This window comes from Perca fluviatilis, chromosome 17 (assembly GCF_010015445.1).
Source record: "Perca fluviatilis chromosome 17, GENO_Pfluv_1.0, whole genome shotgun sequence".
Taxonomy (NCBI): Eukaryota; Metazoa; Chordata; class Actinopteri; order Perciformes; family Percidae; genus Perca; species Perca fluviatilis.
This window is the reverse complement of record NC_053128.1, coordinates 8,558,596-8,575,565: the sequence shown is the minus strand read 5'-3', so window position 1 is coordinate 8,575,565 and position 16,970 is coordinate 8,558,596. Positions and strand designations below refer to the sequence as shown.

General features: G+C 42.1%; 1 protein-coding gene across 1 annotated transcript; it reads left to right on the top strand.

Annotated features, from left to right (window-relative positions):
• Positions 1–25: 25 nt before the first annotated feature.
• Positions 26–16,796, top strand: slc30a5 (solute carrier family 30 member 5). Its single transcript, XM_039780070.1, is given in 17 exon segments — positions 26–595; positions 3,076–3,198; positions 3,315–3,381; positions 4,001–4,086; positions 4,735–4,822; positions 4,970–5,057; positions 5,169–5,245; positions 5,737–5,907; positions 8,115–8,403; positions 8,953–9,161; positions 11,207–11,364; positions 11,490–11,619; positions 12,676–12,730; positions 12,733–12,915; positions 13,006–13,232; positions 15,178–15,306; positions 16,513–16,796. Coding segments are annotated over 17 exon segments (2,322 nt in total). The 5' UTR covers positions 26–524; the 3' UTR covers positions 16,684–16,796.
• Positions 16,797–16,970: the final 174 nt, after the last annotated feature.

Genomic DNA, 16,970 nt, shown 5'->3' with positions numbered 1-16,970 from the left:
ATCAGCGCAGAACCGACAACTGCGCAGGAGCAATGTTCGCGAAGACACGCATGCACGTGACGTGGACTTTGCCGTGTCCGGAAGTGCTGTGGCTTTCTCCCCCCCCCAGCTTGGACCGTTTATCCTTTCATTTGCGGACTCTAGCCGTTTTTGTGGCCAGTTCAACCTAGAAGTGAACTATTTAACTAGGCGACAACATGTATTTGTTTGACGTTCAGTGTACACAGAGGACGTGTCACAGCTAGAAACTTCGGAAAATATCTAACTTTACTGGCATGCTAACGTTAGCTAACAGGCTAGCTAAACAGGCAAAGAAGGCTGCCAGCTGACTGTTAGGTTCATGTCTTTGTACAGTTTATTTTACAATTTCAGTTACTTTTAAACGGAATAATGAATAAGAGCCAGAAGGAGCCTGGCCGTATTCTTCATCGGTAAATGGGGTGTGGTTTAATTTCACTACTCAGGTTACAGTAATGTTAAAATACTGCAGCTGGACTTAAACTGGTCGACTTCTGGGGCTGAAGATGGAAGACAAATACAGCAGCAACGTACTCTCAGGGGGGAAACTGGGCATGGTCGAAGTGCCAAATTCTAGGTACGTATCTGTTGTTAATCTTACATTACTCCCATCCAACCGCTGTGAGTTATTGCCTGTCTTTTCACAGCATCACTGTAGCTGTAGCTGTAGTCCATATGTAACAGTGTGTTGATTTAGGTCCACGACACCAGCTCAAACTGAATAAGGGCAGCATCTAAAAGCTAAAGTATCTACTTATTATTTTTGAACCCTATAAATGCCTATGTGTTTTCAGTGTTCAACAATTCAAGTGTGAGTCCTTTCTAAAACACAATCACACCTCCTAAACAGAGTATTAGCAGTTTACCTATATCCCTTTATAGAAAATGACAAGTCAGTGAATGATGAACATAGTAAAATAAATACATAAGTTGAAGTAGCCTATAGAAATAATAAAGGGAATTAACAAATTATAGAAGCTAATGAAAAAACAATTAGAAACTGAGCAAGGGGCTAATACAAATTAATGTAGACATAAGTGTACATAGTTTCCTGGTTTGGGCCTATTTACCTTTTTTATACATCGGTTTGTCTTTAAATACTTGACCATGTCCTATATTAGTCTGGTGTGCCCTGTTTACATAGACTCTGCTGTAGGGATTGACTGATACTGGTTTTTCAAGGCTGATACCGATATAGATTATTAGTAGTTAAAGGGGCGCTAGGCAGTTTTGGCCATTTCTTCGCTTTTTTCTTGCAGGTTTCTCTATAGAGCTCCCCCTACAGCTTCAGAATAGATATTTGGCAGCTCCTATGTTTATTTGTGTCTGACTCCTCGCTCGGGTCAGTCTGCCGTTTCCTCTCTCTCTGTTCCTCCGACAATGCTTTCCTAGCTTTCTGCTTCTCTTTTTGCCGGCTCAGCCGTGACGATAGTGTGAAAAACTCCATCGCTACCTTGTTAGCCGGTTCCTGAATGGGCGTATGTGTGCAGTGCCGTGAAGCAATTTGTTACATCGCGAGACCTGATATCACGCGATCCTTCCTGATGCTGGGGCAACCCGCCGGCCCAAAGTTGCAAGGGTGGTTTTTCCACTCACAGGCGCTAGGGGGAAGAAAGACGACCACCATTCAACTCGAAAAAAGTCATATAACCAAGCTGTTCAGTTGAGGTCAATTAAGCTAAAAAAAAAGGCATAATTCCCCTTTAATAAAACCGATAACCGATAATTGGAGCCGATATGCGTTTACAGTGATAATGAAAATCTTTTAAGTCAAGAACAAGATTTTGGAATGTTACAAAATCCAACACAAAACTTAGTTTAAATGCTTTAAGCAATTATTTAATAAATTAAAAACTTTCAACATAACACTGAGTCAAAGAGAGTCAGATAGTGTTGTGGGCGGGACATTAAGTCAGACTCAGTGGAGAGTGGAACCAAAGCAGATGGACAGACACAGAGCTGTAGCCGAGCCAAAGTAGAGCACTTTTGAATTCATTAACTTTATCGGTTATCAGGCAAATAAAACGCTGATACAGATCATCTGCAAACTGCCAAAAAACGGCCCAATAATAATCGGTCTATCCCTACTCTGCTGTTATCAGTCACACCACTGTCACTTTATCAACCACTTACTTTACCATGTTTTGTCTCCAAATACTCTGTATAGTTGATATTTTATTTTATTCTAATTTATTAAAGTGTACATTTAAAGGGGAACTATGCCGTTTTTTTTTTTTTAGCTTAATAGACCTTAACTGAACAGCTTCGGAGTCCTTGGAATGGTTATATGACTTTTTTCGAGTTGAATGGTGGTCGTCTCTCTTCCCCCTAGCGCCTGTGAGTGGAAAAACCACCCTTGCAACTTTGGGCCGGCGGGTTGCCCCAGCATCAGGAAGGGTCACGTGATATCAGGTCTCGCGATGTAACAAATTCCTTCACGGCACTGCACACATACGCCCATTCAGGAACCGGCTAACAAGGTAGCGATGGAGTTTTTCATACTATCGTCATGGCTGAGCCGGCAAAAACAGAAGCAGAAAGCTAGGAAAGCATTGTCGGAGGAACAGAGAGAGAGGAAACGGCAGACTGACCGAGCGATGAGTCAGACACAAGTAAACATAGGAGCTGCCAAATATCTATTCTGAAGCTGTAGGGGGGAGCTCTATAGAGAAACCTGCCAGCAAAAAGAGAGAAAACAGCGAAGAAATGGCCTAAACTGCATAGTGTCTCTTTTAACTCATTATTTATTTCTGTTACTTCCTATACCTATCTGGACTATTTCCGTTGTTTCTGTTGTACTGCTGCAACAACCGAATTTCCCCACTGGGGATCAATGAAGGAGTATCTTATTTTATCTTAAGTTGCTTGTTGTGTCCAAACTCCAAATAGTTTCCATTTACAATAATATAAAACAGAGAAAAGAAGAAAATCCTCACATTTGAGACACTGATTTTCATGATTGTTCTTCATCAGCACATATTTAATGGAACCGCACAAGAAACTAAATGCGTGTGTTTTCTTCAGTGATGTATCTTTCTCTCTCCGTTTCCTCCTCAGGTTAACCAGATACATAGTTTTACTGGTTGTCACGAAGGTCCTCAAGGCCCTTGGGATCTTTGAATCTTACGATATCCTAAAAGTAGTCCACATTGTCCAGTTCATCTTCATACTAAAATTAGGGTGAGTACTCCTCCGCTCATTACTTGTTCAGGTTTCATTTCATCCATTTAGTTCAACTAGCAATTTAGTTTTTGGAAGGTGACAACATGCTCACAGTGACCCTTCTCCTTTCTCAGGAGTGCAGTTATTCTGCTTTTCTTTCAAAAGCCTTTCTCCTCTGGCAAAGTCATCTCCAAAAGACAGGTTTGTTGGATTCCCCTCTTCATTTTGTGATTGAGCCAGCTCTTGTCTCGCTCAAACTGCTCGTAACTTCATCTGCCCTATATACTTCATTCGACATAATAGGGGGCACAGACTGCAAATGTTTGTTAGATCTTTCACCCACGTGTGGGGTGGCAGTAGCTCAGTCAGTAGGGAGGTGGGTTGGGAACCGGAGGGTTGCTGGTTAAAGTCCCCATACGGACCAAAGTATGGTAGCTGGAGAGGTGCCAATTCACCTCCTGGGCAATGCCAAGGTGCTCTTGAGCAAGGCACCGAACCCCCTCAACTGCTCGGGGCGCCTTTCCACGGGCAGCTCCCTCACTCTCCATTAGTGCATGTAGTTCAGGCCTTTGTATAATAATAATAATAATAATAATAATAATAATAATAATAATAAACAACAGAGTGAAACATTGTAATTTCCCCTTGCGGGATTAATAAAGTATACAGTATTATTATTATTATTATTATGTGAATGCTGTTCTCTTAAGTGTTTTTAGAAATTTTAAAGTTGAGCTTTATGAAGATATTTTTTCATAAAATGTATTATATAAAGCCATGAATCCAACCTGCCATAAAGATGATTCTGTTTTCTTCGTAGTGGATAAAGTTACTAAAGCATGCTGTTTTCAGCTGCATCATATCTCTCCTGGGCTTCTTCGGTCTAACGCTCTGTGGACCTCTGAGGTAAAATGTCACCATAAAAGTGTGTTAGAGTGTTTTTCATAAGGCAGCAATTCAACGTGCATGCATGTGAGCATTTGTATGTTTTAAACTGCGTGTGTATAAGTATTTTGTAGGGCTGCTCGATTATGGAATAAATCATAATCACGATTATTTTTGGTCAATATTGCAATCGCGATTATTTAACACGATTACTCATAGACTTTTGGGAAGAGGTTGCATTTATTCAACTTAAACAGTGGAACAGTTAAACAAGTCAACATTGAAAACACCTTGAACCGTGACATTTCCCTTTTTAATACCTTTTCCCTTTTTTTGAAAATGCAGAACACAAGGCAAAATAAGAGTTTACTTGCTAAACTATGGTGTAAAATAATCTCTTGATCACATTGTTTTTGTGATCGTTAGCAGCCAAAATTGTTAAAATTCCATTAATTGCACAGTCGTGTGTGTGTGTGTGTGTGTGTGTGTGTGTGTGTGTGTGTGTGTGTGTGTGTGTGTGTGTGTGTGTGTGTGTGTGTGTGTGTGTGTGTGTGTGTGTGTGTGTGTGTGTGTGTGTGTGTGTGTGTGTGTGTGTGTGTGTGTGTGTGTGTGTGTGTGTGTGGACTCTGTTGTGTTCAGGAGCGTGATTTTAAAATCTGTCTTTTACAGGACATTGTTGCTTTTTGAGCACAGTGATGTGGTGGTCATTGCTCTCCTCGCTGTCCTGTTCACAAGCTCGGGAGGGGGGCCGTCCAAGGTAGGAGGCCACCATTATTACACAACTGCTTTGGAATCCGAAACGTTACCCCAAATAAAAAGACTGTGTTGGCGTAGGGTATCATATATCACTGTGGTAGAAGTATCTAATATGCTTTGCTGTTGCTTTGTCTGTGACTCTGCGCAGACCAGAGGCGCTGCTCTCTTCATCATTGCCGTGATATGCCTCCTCCTCTTCGACAACGACGATCTCATGGCAAAGATGGCCGAGCACCGTATCCTTTGCTGCTTATATCTAAAGGGCAGCAGTTACAGCTGTTTTCACTGTTGGTGACCTGCTCTCTTTGTGTTCCTCATCATATTTCCTTGACTCGTCTTCCAACCAGCTGAGGGACATCATGACAGCGCGCTCACTCATTTCCTCTACACTGCCATTGCATTTTTAGGAGTTGCAGATCATAAAGTAAGCAGATGCCGTGTCACACATTACATTTTATGTTTAGTGCTGCCAGGGTTTTCCCTTCCGTCAGAAGGTTTAGGCGCGACAACCAAGCCGTTTTGGCCACCACGTAAGCCGAATGTAAAATCAATGTATCAAAAGCATCAAAACTAACTACATGACTTTTCTCAGATATAATGATTGTAGTTGGTCCCCAGTGGACTTCTTTAATCCCGGTCACTCTCTCCCTCGCTCTACCACACACTCCCCACGTGTACACACATGCTATTCTCTTAAAGTGATCGACGCACACACTAACACACATGTACAAAACTCAGGCCACTTACATAGGCTACGGTGTAAACTCTGCGTAGAGCCCCCGCAGAGCCATACATCCCGCTTAAGTCTTCCACAAACCAAGGGAAAACACTGGCTGCCTACAGAAACATAGTAAAGTATTGGTTTTGATTTTCTAAATGAATTTCCTTCCTCTGTCTTTGTGTTCTTCCCATCAGGGAGGTGTGGTGCTGCTGGTGGCCTCCCTGTGCCTGAAGGTGGGCTTCCATACCTTCTCCAGGAAGCTGTCAGTGGAAATTGGTGGTGCCAAACGCCTCTATGCCCTCGACAACCTGGTTTCTGCTGTCGTGCTGCTGCCCTGGGTCATAGTGCTCTCTGCCACCACAGAAGTAAGTGCACAGAACATAAGAAATCTTAACAAGCATGCATGCAGTTTCTTTTGCTCTTTTGGGAGAACTGTGAGGCATCGCAAAGCTCATGACTGTCTGGAGAAATACATAGTGAGAATTAGATTTAACCAGGGGAGAACTTATTTAGTACCCAACCTAACAACCAAACCAGAGGTGGTGTTTCAATAATAAATCACAGGAATGGCTGCTGTAGTCTTGTCATCCTAACTTTTCCCTGTTAAGGCGGAAAGACCTAAGGATGCTGGTGGTCTGTCCAACACTTTGATCCACAGCAAGATCTCTACTGGCCAGATTGCCATGCAGTTTGGTGTAGAGCTGCACAATGAATCACAGGGGGGGCGCAATATTTGTTAAAGGCAAAATATGTGTCAAACCATTCTAAAATAAAGTATTGTGGGGCTGCAGAGCTGTCCCGGCCTACAAATCCTATCCAACAGACTAAAGAAAAAATCTTTAATTGGTACAGATCCTCGCAAAAAATCACACTTCAATCATTTTTTTTTATATATATATATTTTTTAATGAAAATGAGAATAATGACACAAAAATGATCATTCCCTCCCAATATCGTGAATCATATCGCAATTGCAATATCAGTCAAAATAATCGCAATATTTTCCTAATATCGTGCAGCCCTAGTTTGGTGTCACTATTTATGATGATGATTCTTATCTCCTGATTTCTTAAATTACTTCGATTGTACAGCATATATGACCATAACAACAAGATGCATATTGCCACTGTCAGGGGAAAACATTGTATGTCCAAAACTGTTGAGTTTTAGGAAATGAAAAATGCTATTTTGAAAATATTATACCTACGACAAAGTCAGATGGAATTGCCTCATCACTGTTTAATTATTTGTAAAAACCCACAGGCAGATAAGAGTAACCAATAGAATTGATTTATGAAAAGAAATTAAAACGATGCAATATGGACATACAAGGTTTCTGCCCAACAGCGACGAAATATATATTATATATACATACACACGCACACACACACACACACACACTCCTCGATATCAATCAAAATTTTGCACTTTACAGCAACCAGCAGGTATCCAAAGTGCTTAACATCAGAAACACATATCATACAATAGAAAGAATGAACATAGAAAACAGTAAAATCAGAAAAGGTTACAAAGAAACAAAAGAATTAAATTGTCACACCACTGCTACGTATTAAAAGCCAGACTAAACAGATAAGTTTTGAGTTTGGACCTAAAAAGAGCTACATCTGTAAGAGTGCGAATATCAGGGGGTAACTTGTTCCAGAGTCTCGGGGCAGCAACTGCAAAGGCCTGATCACCCCACCGTTTATACCTTGACCTTGGCACTTCTAAAACTCGCTGATTTGAAGAACGCAATGACCGGTTGTGCTCCCGCAAAGTTAAAATTTCAGACAAATACTCCGGGGCCAGACCATTTAAGGCCTTGAAAGCAAACAATAAAATCTTAAAATCTATTCTAAAACGCACAGGTAGCCAATGTAGAGTGCTAGAGAGCTACAGACAAAGAAATGGCACATCCTAAGGAAAGCTCATTGTGGGACTGGCTCTAGTGGCTGTAATTCTGCACCTGTCCTTCTTTTGTGTCCTTGTGTCTTAGGACGCTCTGCTGATCTCACTTTATGTTGATTTTATCCTACTGTATTGTATTTAATTTTTTTATTTGAGAATGTTTTTATGTTAAATATTGTTTGTGTTGTGAAGCAACGGATGTGGCACTGTGTCCAAGACAAATTTCCCCTTGGGGACAATAAAGTGTATTCTATTCTATTCTATAAGGCTGAATTTCGGGATGAGACTTCATATACAGTATTAGGGGACTACTAAGGTCTATATAAAAGCATCCAAAGAGCACCATGTCATGGGACCTTTTAAATGTTACATTTATGGCTGAAAATGACAAAAGAAATAAACGAGTTTGCCGATCTCCTATATCTCTGCAATTCAAATCAACGGCCATGTGTCTACCTGATGAGTGATATTTGTGTTAGCGCAATGTCATAGTGATTCAGTCTGTATGCATCTACTTTAGCTCCATGTGTCCATACTGTGAATTAATTGAATCTATGTCTGTTCACGCTCAGAAAATCTTTATTTTTGTTCTTCGTCTATGTCACTCAGACAATTAGTTTGACCTCCTCGCTGACTCTTTTTGTCACTCTCGTCTCCACCCCAGAGTAAAGTAGAATCCTGGTCGTCCCTCATCCTGCCGTTCGGCATGATCATCCTCTCCGTCATGATCCTGGAGTTTTACGTCGAGGCCATCTGCAATACCAAGATGGAGGCGCCGCGGTGCGCCCGCTACGGCACCATCGCCCTCTTCCTCAGCGCCCTGCTGCTGGCCAACTTCTGGACTCACCCGCTGACCGACCAGCTGCGCTCCATGAGCAAACCGCCCCAGCAGCTCAGCACGGAGCACGTGCTCTCCGGAGGAGTGATAGTCAGCGCCGTCTTCTTCATCATGGGTCAGTACCGACTGTGGGAGTCCGCAGGATGAGACCTCGAATGATGGAGCTGCTTTGAAATGTAGCAGGGCTGCGCCATATGAGGGAAATATGCGATAATGTTGAATATCGGGATAACGATATAACTTCGGATAAATAAACAGATAGTAAAGTGTACTCAGCTCTGCATTTCTGCTGACTTCAGTATTCTGCTAAAATACAACAACTTGCTGGTGGAATTTAAAGCAAATGAAAGGAAATCATTTCAACATTCTGTTATTGAACACATTGAACATTGAATTGAATATACACGGCACTGCTAAAAAAAAAAAAGTGCAGTTAAAGTGCAGTTTTCTACGATAAAAAGACAATATATTGTGCAGCCCTATCAGGTAGTCGTCATCATTTAAAACCTACCTCAGATAAACTCACTTCTTGGGTGTACGTGCACAGCTTTGGCAAAGCATTTGCGGATGTTTATGTACGTCTATATTTCAAGTTCCTCGGGCTTCCTGTTAAATGTGTATCTCTTCTCCTCAATTGTATCCTCTTCCTCATCTCTCTCTGCAGCCTCCAGTATTCTCTCGTCTCCGTCAAAGAAAGGCCAGAAGGGCACCTTGGTGGGTTACTCACCCGAAGGGACCCCTCTGTACAACTTCATGGGGGACGCCCTGCAGCACACGTCGCAGTCCCTCCCCCGCTTCATCAAAGATTCCCTGAAACAGATCCTGGAGGAATACGACTCCAGACAGATCTTCTACTTCCTGTGTCTCAACCTGGTACGTACAGTGCTGGGAAGAGAACACAGCTGACCTATAATTTGAAGCAAGGGGCAATTCACTGAAACACTTATAAATTGGCAGCATTACAAAAAGAATTTTTTTTTTTTTTTTTTTTTTTTTTACATTGGAATTTATGGAGCTTTATAAATAAAATAGAAAAACAACAGAAAGCACAAAACATATTATTAGGGATGCAACATTTCATACAAGAAAGATGACAATAACCTCAAAGTGATGAACCCGGATATTCCACCTGGCGCGCGTCTGTGCTGCGTTCCGGCTGCGCCGCGGTTTTGTTCCGTCCTCCGCCAAGCGCCATACCACACCGGGAGCATCTTGCCTGTCCAACTCGCAAATGTATTGTCTCTACAAGTAGGCTTCTTGAAAGAGCAATCATGTGTTTATTAGCTAGTATCTACTTTCCACTCCAAGCACTCCTGCAGTTAAACTCCGTGCATTCTAGGGGTGCATGATATCTAGACGCAATGTCGTTATCGCAATATCCCGTTCATCGAAAGTGAACACCATGATAAGTATGCAATATTTTTTATTTTATTTTGTCGAGCGCTGCGTTCCGTCCGTTGGCTGTGTGGCTTAGTTGTGTTTGTGTTTGATTTAATGATGTTTCATTGGCCAGTTACCGTGCCAGTTGCACATGTTAGTGCACGGGTCCCCTACGTGACCAACCCTATGGAGCGTACCACGTGACGTGTGTGCATATTTCGACAGAGTGGCAGTGTAAGTGAAGAAATGTATAGAGACTACAAAAACGGAACGAGGGAGAAGATGAAATAACCGAGATTGAAGAGGAAACTTTTTAGTGGCCAAAAGTAGTCCTATCCCACATCCATTTCTCACCGGTAGCTATCCCGCATCTTTATAAACAGTGTTTATATGAGACGAGAGTTTGGAGTCTGAAATATTGAATATTTTTCATCCACGACCAACCTGTGGTCCAGCTGCACTACGGAGCCGTACATAAGTCTCAGTGTGAACTATATTGTTGTGAATGTATTTTGATGTGTTTTCCCATAACTTTTGTAATTTTACATATGTGTAAAAATATCAAAATTAATTAAATAAATAATCAATACCGCAATATCACATTTTGTCAATATCGTGCAACCCTAATGCCTTCTCTTTTCTGGCATTGTTCGTCGTTCATGGTGTTGTAGAGAAGATATTGGGTGGGTGTCTCTTGGTAAATTGACTGGATACTCTCGCTGTTTGACTTCCTGCCCGGCTGTCCGAACGGCCTGCGGCTCGCGTGAAAAATAGACCCGGCGCCCTATCTTTAGCGGAGCGGAGAGCCGCTTCACGCACACTTCTGGGACGCTCCACGGCGCGGCTGGTGAAATATCAAGCATCAACTTGAACGGCCGCGATTGCTCTCGGTGCCTCCGGAACGCAGTGTAGACGCGCCCGGTGGAAAATAGGGGGTTAGAAACTGCAGTTCTGAGTTTATGAAGTATATTAATGTCAACTGTCCAATAGAGATCGATAATCCAAATACGACAGCTATTGCAGGGATATTCTCCACAAACTGCTCTCCTACAACATCTTAGTGACAGTTGTGTTGGAAAAGCATATTTCTGACTCAAAGAAACTTTGCAGCCAGAGCTGTAGCTACAGAGGACAAGGAGAACATGTCCTATTGTTAAAACATTTTACAATTACACACGAGTTGCTCTTTTAAAAGCTGATATTTCTGACCTTGTTTTCTTTACATATATAAATGTGACCATTTCTTACAAAAATAAATGTCACTAAAATAAAGCTTTCTGGGAGTGCAGAGGCGACTTTGAGACCTATGGATGTCAAATATTTCAAATTCATTCATTTTGTTTTCAGAAAATATTTACGACTCCCGACTTTTTCAAACTTGGGATTGGTGTGTAGAGTTGGGTTTGACTTCAAATTGTCTTTTGTTATTTGGAGTAAATGTGAGGTTTGTTGCCCTTGAATTTCCCCTTGGGGATCAATAAAGTATCTATCTATCTATCTATGTATCCATTCATCCATCTCTCTCTTGCATGTTTCAGGCTTTCACCTTTGTGGAGCTGTTTTATGGTGTTTGGACCAACAGCCTGGGACTGATCTCTGACGGCTTCCACATGCTCTTTGACTGCTCGGCTTTAGTCCTCGGCTTGTTTGCTGCCCTCATGACTCGCTGGAAAGCTACCAGGATCTTCTCCTACGGGTAAAAGTCCTCATGAACACGGGGAAAGGCTTTGGCGGGATATATTGGAAACATTCAAAGCATTTAAAATTCAGTTGGATATTTTTAAAAATGGACTCTTGTTTTTTTTTTTTTTTATGTTGCAGCTATGGTCGTGTCGAAATACTCTCTGGATTCATCAATGGCCTGTTCCTGATGGTCATCGCTTTTTTTGTCTTCGTTGAGTCAGTGACCCGGGTTTTAGATCCTCCTAATATAAACACAGACATGCTGACTGTGAGTTAACTGCATCTACCACTTAATGTAAAGGCAGGCTCGGTGTAACGTTTGCTCCAACCTGTTGATGTAACTTTAGTAAGTAGTATAAGTATGTATGTACAGTATGTGCATGTCCTGGAATGTACTGATTATGCTAGTCCTGCACCACAGTCATTGTAGCTGTAAAATTCTGAAAATGCACGCCTTGCCGGCTGCCTTCATTTGTGGGTAATGTCTGTTTAAAGATGACAGTTGGTAAGCAGACTGTAAAAGATTGGAAGCTTGGAATCTGATGTTGATGATTTAAAGATGCAGTAGGTCAGATTTATAAAACTAACTTCCTGTCATATTTGCTGAAACTGATCCTAGCAGAGTAGAACTACATTAGGCAAGTAATTTAAAAAAGAATCTGGCTCCTCTGGCACCACCAAAAATCCACCGCTCCCTGTTCAGATGCACCAATCATGGCCATGGGGGTTGTCTAACTGCGTGTTAATCACTGCTGATGCACATGCATTCGTTCTCCCTTGTGAGGGGAGGGGCGTAGGAGACCGTTTGGGCTTCAGTAAGGGGCTTAGAAGTTGTCGATGTTCAAATTCTTTGACTAAGTCCTGGATCTTCACAATCCTACCTACGGCACCTTAAAGCATGTCCGAATCAGAAATAAAGGTTTATTGTCAAGTACTTACAAGGAATTTGCCTTGGTGGTAGGTGCGTACATAAACAAACAAACACATTGAATATTAACATTAAATAAACCCTAAATACAGAAACAAATGTATACAAAAAAGCTGTTAAACACAAGAAAGGCTGAATGGATTGAGTGCAGAATGAACAAAACCTACTGTATATAGCATGTGTAATGGGCAGGTGTATAGTCCAGGATGTACAGTAGGTTAATGCAAAGTGTAGTGACTGGGGGAGGTGGGGGGATTTAAGAGTCAAGATGTGTAATTATTAGCTTTAGATTTTTCAGACTGACTCAGGATATCCCCAATATTTCTATATTTGGGATGATATTCCGGCAGTTATTAATGGCCTTTCATTGTTGTTGTTTTTTACTGTGTCTTGCAGCCGGTGTCTGTCGGAGGCTTACTGGTCAACCTGGTGGGGATCTGCGCTTTCAGTCACGCCACGCGCACGCCCACGGCGGCAAAAGCTGCTCGTCAAGCGACCACGGCCACTCGCACCACGGCCACTCCCACGGCGAACACAGCCACGGGGGCCACGGCCACTCTCACGGCGGGCACGGGCATGGCGGACATGGGCACTCCCATGGCTCCGGGGGCGGAGGCATGAACGCAAACATGAGAGGTGTTTTTTTTTTTTTACGTGACAAAAATAACTTTGTGTGGAAAGTATGTTGTGGCGAGATGAAATGACCTCCCGTTCTTCTCCTTCTAGGCGTTTTCCTCCACGTCCTGGCTGACACGTTGGGCAGCGTCGGCGTGATCATCTCCACCATCCTCATCCGCCAGTTCGGCTGGTTGATTGCCGACCCTCTTTGCTCGCTCTTCATCGCCACGCTCATTTTTCTCAGCGTCATCCCGCTGCTGAAGGACGCCTGCGAGGTTCTTCTTCTACGAATTCCCCAGGAAAATGAGAAGGACCTGAACAGTGCGCTGGAAAAGGTGAGGAGTCGCGTATGACCCAAGGGGGTAAGCTTCGCTTCAGAACTCGAACCTCCTATGGCGCCATTTTGTTGCTACCTGGCCATCACCTCCCGTTAGCATTCCACTGACTAGCATTCATTTTGGCGCCACTTGACAGTGAATAACTTTACATCTGAAGTGTTTAAAGACTCTATTTGTCCATTGTTTATTTCTAAAGAAACACGACAATGTATAAAAGGCTCCATTACCTTGTACCTCACGTTATGGCTCCGTAGCAGACGTTTTTGTAAAAATAGGCTAACGATTGTGTCACATATTAGAGGAATTACCGTATAGTACAGGATAAGCTTGCAGGCAGTTTAGACATGAGCTGTTTGGGATTAATTACTAATGTTAACTAGCATTTTAGTTATCAATAATTAGCCTGTGCCCATGTTATCTCCTTACATATACCTACACTCTCCTTCTCTGTAAGATTGGGAATGATTGAGATTTCTCTTGGCACAGCTACCAGAAGACTTCCAACTTTCAGACACGTTGCTCACGTCACATTTACGCGGTTTCTCTCAGTTGGAGGCTGCACGGTAAAGCTGGCCATCACCGGAAAAATGCTTCTAATAGCCTTCGCTGGTCTCCGTCCAGAGCAACGGGGTCTGTTGGTCCATTATATACTGTCTATGGTATGACCATGACAAAGTTACTGCACTTTTCCTAAAAAGATGGTGGTTGTTAGGGCTGTGTATTGGCAAGAATCTGATGATGCGTATCACAATACATGGTTCACGATTCAATATTTTGCAATGTATTTCGAAACTGTGCGATATATTGGGATTTTTTAAAAGTATCATTTTAGAAAAACTAATATTTAAAAAAAAGACATGATGTTCATGAAAGTCAGAGAAGTTTACTTTAGGTAAACAATTCAGTAAAATGAAAATCAAACTGCCAGTTTGGGATTGTGGTTCCCAGGTTCTTAGTGAGCTAATGTTGATACGCTAAAGTAGCCAAAGTTCAGCCATAGCTACATTGTTAGCTTCTAGCAAAAAGTCAGGCACTGCTAGGCACTGTTAGGCAAGGACACTAGTGGTGCGTCTCAGCATAGCCATCTAGTGGTAGGGGGTTTAAACACAACATAAATGTGAAGCACTGTCTTACATGAATATTTTTTAATAAAATATCGCGATACTCAAGTGTATTGATTTTTTTCTAACGTAAACTAACGGTTACGTATAGTTAGGGAGTAATTAGTCATGCTTTGCCAGACCTTCCTCCACAGCGTTACGGCGGAGGGTCCGGCTAGTCCACACAGCATTCTGGGATGGGAGAAAAACGTGCTCTGGTTTATTGGCATTTCTTTAAACCAATCACAATTGTCATGGGCGGTGCTAAGCACCGGACACAGTGACAATGTCTCTGCAAAACAGCCTCGGGAAGGAACTTGTTTTGGTGGAACATGTGTACGTTCAAAAGTTGTTTTAGTCGTGCAACAGAAAACTCCGATTGGACAGATAGTCTAGCTAGCTGTCTGGATTTACCCTGCAGAGATCTGAGGAGCAGTTAACCACAGTCCTCACAAATCCACCGGAGGTTAGAATTACAACACAAAGGAAGCGGAAGGTGACGGACATCCAGCCTAAAAAGAGGGACATCCACGGGAATTTCCGGCGCCACCTAAAAAAAATCCCGGAAGTGGAACGTCGTCGATATAGACTATGGAATAATATGCAAACGTTGGGGCAAATGTGTTTTCTATTTCATATCATTTTGTTAGATGAGATGCAGAACCAACAAAAAAGTGATGCGGTCTAGTACTAAAGTGTTCAGTGTACATTTTTTGAACCAAAAATGGCCATCTATTGAAACAAAGTACTACTTGCATCAAGATTTAAAGAAAGTTCCCTGGATGTAAGATGTTCTAACCCCATCAGCAGACGTTTCAGTAGTTCTCCCGGTGTTATTCCAGATCGAGAAGATTGAAGGAGTGTTGTCGTACAGAGACCCTCATTTCTGGAGGCACTCAGCCAACATGATCGCAGGGACCATCCACCTCCAGATCATGTCCGACGTGGTGGAGCAGAGGATCATACAGCAGGTCGGTACAAAACGGTAGAATCGGGAGTCGTGCTGATGTTTGACTGCAGACTCCCATATCTGAGGGCTTCGCTTAGGGCTGGGCATCGTTCAAAATCTTTCGATCCGGTGCCAGTTTCGATACCTCCGTTTCAATGCCGGTTGCTAACGATACTTTTTTCGATACCATATGTTTTAAAATCCATTTCAACATCAACAAAAATACATTAAACACAAAGCTTTTATTTTCCACCTTAATTGTGAATCAAAACCGTTATCAAAATTAAAAAATTCTGGTAAAACTGCTCACTCAGCCAGTCAGTCATCAGGGCAGAGAAACCACTGTGCCTTGCTTGTCTAAGACGAAGTGTAACGTCAACAGCACAGCGACCGCTTTCGGCTCGCCATTAATATCCATAGATTAATATCATACGCTGTCTACGTGAAGTTTTGAAAAACTGTAACCACACTTGAAACCGCTTTATCAGCGTCGCCGTTCACTTCAACAAAACTGCACTTTACTCCGTCTGTCTGTCTGTCTGTCTGTCTGTCTTTGTCGGAGCTCCGCTCGGTGTCAATATGCAGAGACGACAGATAAGTATGCGCTCAGACGCTTTTGGAACCGAAATTTGGCACCAAAAGATAAATAATTTTTCGATGCTCATAGGATTGGGGGATTTTTTCCGGTACCATAAAAGTATCGACGTTCGGTACCCAGCTCTAGCTTCGCTTCATCGTAACCGCTAACAGCAGTTTGATCCACGATCTGTGTTTGTGATTGGAGAGTCACTGATAGGTGATTTCTACTAATGCTCCCTAGAGGATAAATCATTTTGGAGTTGGATGGAGACGACTACTATGAGAATTAGAAATCAAATTTTTTTTTTATTGTCATTGCATTTAAGTACAGTGAAATTGTAGAGCCACTCTAGTAAGGTGCGTCATCATTGTAACACACACACACACAGACACACACACACACACACACGTCCATGATTTGCATTTGAATTATTAGCATTATTGTATTTTTATTTTTTTTCTGTGTTTTAAACATTATTTCACTTTTTTTTTTTTCAGTTGTGTATTTGTAATGTTAAGAATATTGGGTATTTGTTTAATTAGCTGTAAAAAAAATAAATGCTAATCATTTTTTTTTCTTCAGTTTTGAGTTACGGTTAATTGACCGTTGGGATTGGTCTGTGTCTGTGTGGTTCCCCGTGATTGGTAGGTGACGGCCGTTTTGAAAGACGCCGGTGTGAATAACCTGTCGGTGCAGGTGGAGAAGGAGGCGTACTTCCAGCACATGTCTGGACTCAGCACCGGGTTTCAGGAAGTTCTGGCAATGACGCAGCAGATGGAGTCCATGAAATACCTGAACGACGGGACGTGTATCATGTGACGACCGTCTGTCGGACCAAATGAAACTTTACTGGTTCTGCCCTCAGTCCCCTTTTTCATTGAAATGTACAGTTTATGTATGTGGGTTAAATAAATCTGAATATATTGGTTTTATCTTCGTGTCAGCTGCATGTTGTTTTTGTATTTGTTTGTGTGTGTGCAGAAGTGCTCTGATTTTTATTTATTTTTTCTGCTCCAAACAATCAGTATTAAACTATTTTTGTTGTCATTTTCACAAAGAAGGTGCCTTTTGGTTGTCACAATACTTAAAAACTAAAATGAGACAGA